Raw genomic sequence first — 1,561 nt, 5'->3', positions numbered from 1 at the left:
AGTCAGTTATTTCTATCTTTTGCTGTAGTGTGTCAGTTTTTCCCCATGTGTTTGCAACTCAGAGAGAAGTCGGTACAAGAGCATGCTGGGAGCAGTAACCCGATTGAAGCCATGAGAAACATCCGTAAAGAGAAGGACCGCTTTAAAGTCCCGAAGAACTGAGCTCTCAGGCTTGTCTCTGCGCTGGTCATCAGCACTACTTTTATATCTGCTCATCACTTCACTAACAATAGCAGGACATGAGGCACATGCAGGAACTCCATTCATAACAAAAGCACAATTATTGAGCAGTTTAGTTTCATGTTTTTTCTTTAAGGCAGCGTATCGTCTTCACTGAGCAATACACAGCACTGTCAGCCTGTAAAACCACACTTTTAAACCACTGCAATAGATCAAACAAAACAAATATCTAGAATGTTTTCATCGTTGAAAGAATACATTAATGCCATTGATTTGCATTTATAGACAACACAAATGTACTAGTTCTGTGTTTTAGGCAAAAGTTTATTTACACAAATTTTATTTTTTGACACGTTCAGCTTTTGGGAAGATCCAGGCCATGAACCAATGTCGTGTGGTTAAATTATAGTTTTATCTTCGAAATGTTTGTCTTAATGTGCAATGTTTTATTTTGTAAATCAAAAAGAATCATTTTTAATATAATGTTATAAACAAAGCGAGGTGTTCCTGCAAAATAAGATTTGGTATATTTTTATGTCCATCAGGAAATGACATTTGATTAAATTGCGTTTTATTTTGATGTCTCTGTATGATTTTGAATGTAGAAAATACTGCATACTGATTTCAGCTCTTAGCCTGGTTTTAGCTCATCCATTGTTTCAGCTGAACTTGCACTTTTTGGCATCAAAAATAACCGATATTATTAATTATAATTACATTGTTCAAACTGAATAAAGTCTTAATGTAAATGTAAACGGCTCTTTCCAGGGTTTTTTGTCGTAAATTCAACGACACTTTAGATTAATGATGTTTTATTACCTGCTTTTGTATAAAACAATATTAAGTACTAATGATAAAAAAACTCCCAACTGTCCTGTTTTAAATTAAAATTCTAATAGTTAAAAGTATCAAATTGTCACACATATGTGAAAATGGTGTACCGTGCACACATTAATATTAATATCAGGACTAATTTAATACCTCATATGTAATACTTTAATATTTAATACTCTTTTTGTTGTTGTTTTGGTCATTCAAAAAAAGCCCTGAATCAAAATACCTTTATTAAAAAAAGATAAAAATAAACTCATCACAAACATGAAAAAAAAACAAAAAACCTTGAGTAAAATATATTTATCGTTTATTTTCTCAATAAATAGAATTAAATTCATGGAATGACCACATGCAAGGCAAAATGCGATCATATTTGTATAATCATAAATCAAAAGATATTTAAAGAAAAAATTACTTTCAGTGCATACTACATAGTAACATCCTTTGCATCTTTTGCATTCAACGCAATGCATATTATTCCTTAAAATAACAGTACTGTGGTAGTACATAAGTATAGTGATTTATCAGGTCTTAATAACAAGGTATT

The 1,561-nt window shown here is 31.3% G+C and overlaps 1 protein-coding gene across 3 annotated transcripts in view; it reads left to right on the top strand.

Annotated features, from left to right (window-relative positions):
• Positions 1 to 935, top strand: part of LOC132148822 (hydroxyacylglutathione hydrolase, mitochondrial) — a 10,087-nt gene extending 9,152 nt beyond the window's left edge. For all 3 annotated transcript variants that reach the window (XM_059557549.1, XM_059557548.1, XM_059557547.1), the window contains exon 9: positions 63 to 935. In XM_059557549.1, the coding sequence (XP_059413532.1) occupies positions 63 to 162 (100 nt within the window). In that variant the 3' untranslated portion in view covers positions 163 to 935. The remainder of the gene's footprint in view (positions 1 to 62) is intronic.
• The last annotated feature ends 626 nt before the right edge of the window (positions 936 to 1,561 follow it).

Source organism: Carassius carassius, chromosome 9 (genome assembly GCF_963082965.1).
Source record: "Carassius carassius chromosome 9, fCarCar2.1, whole genome shotgun sequence".
Classification (NCBI taxonomy): Eukaryota; Metazoa; Chordata; class Actinopteri; order Cypriniformes; family Cyprinidae; genus Carassius; species Carassius carassius.
This window is presented reverse-complemented; position numbering and strand designations above follow the sequence as displayed.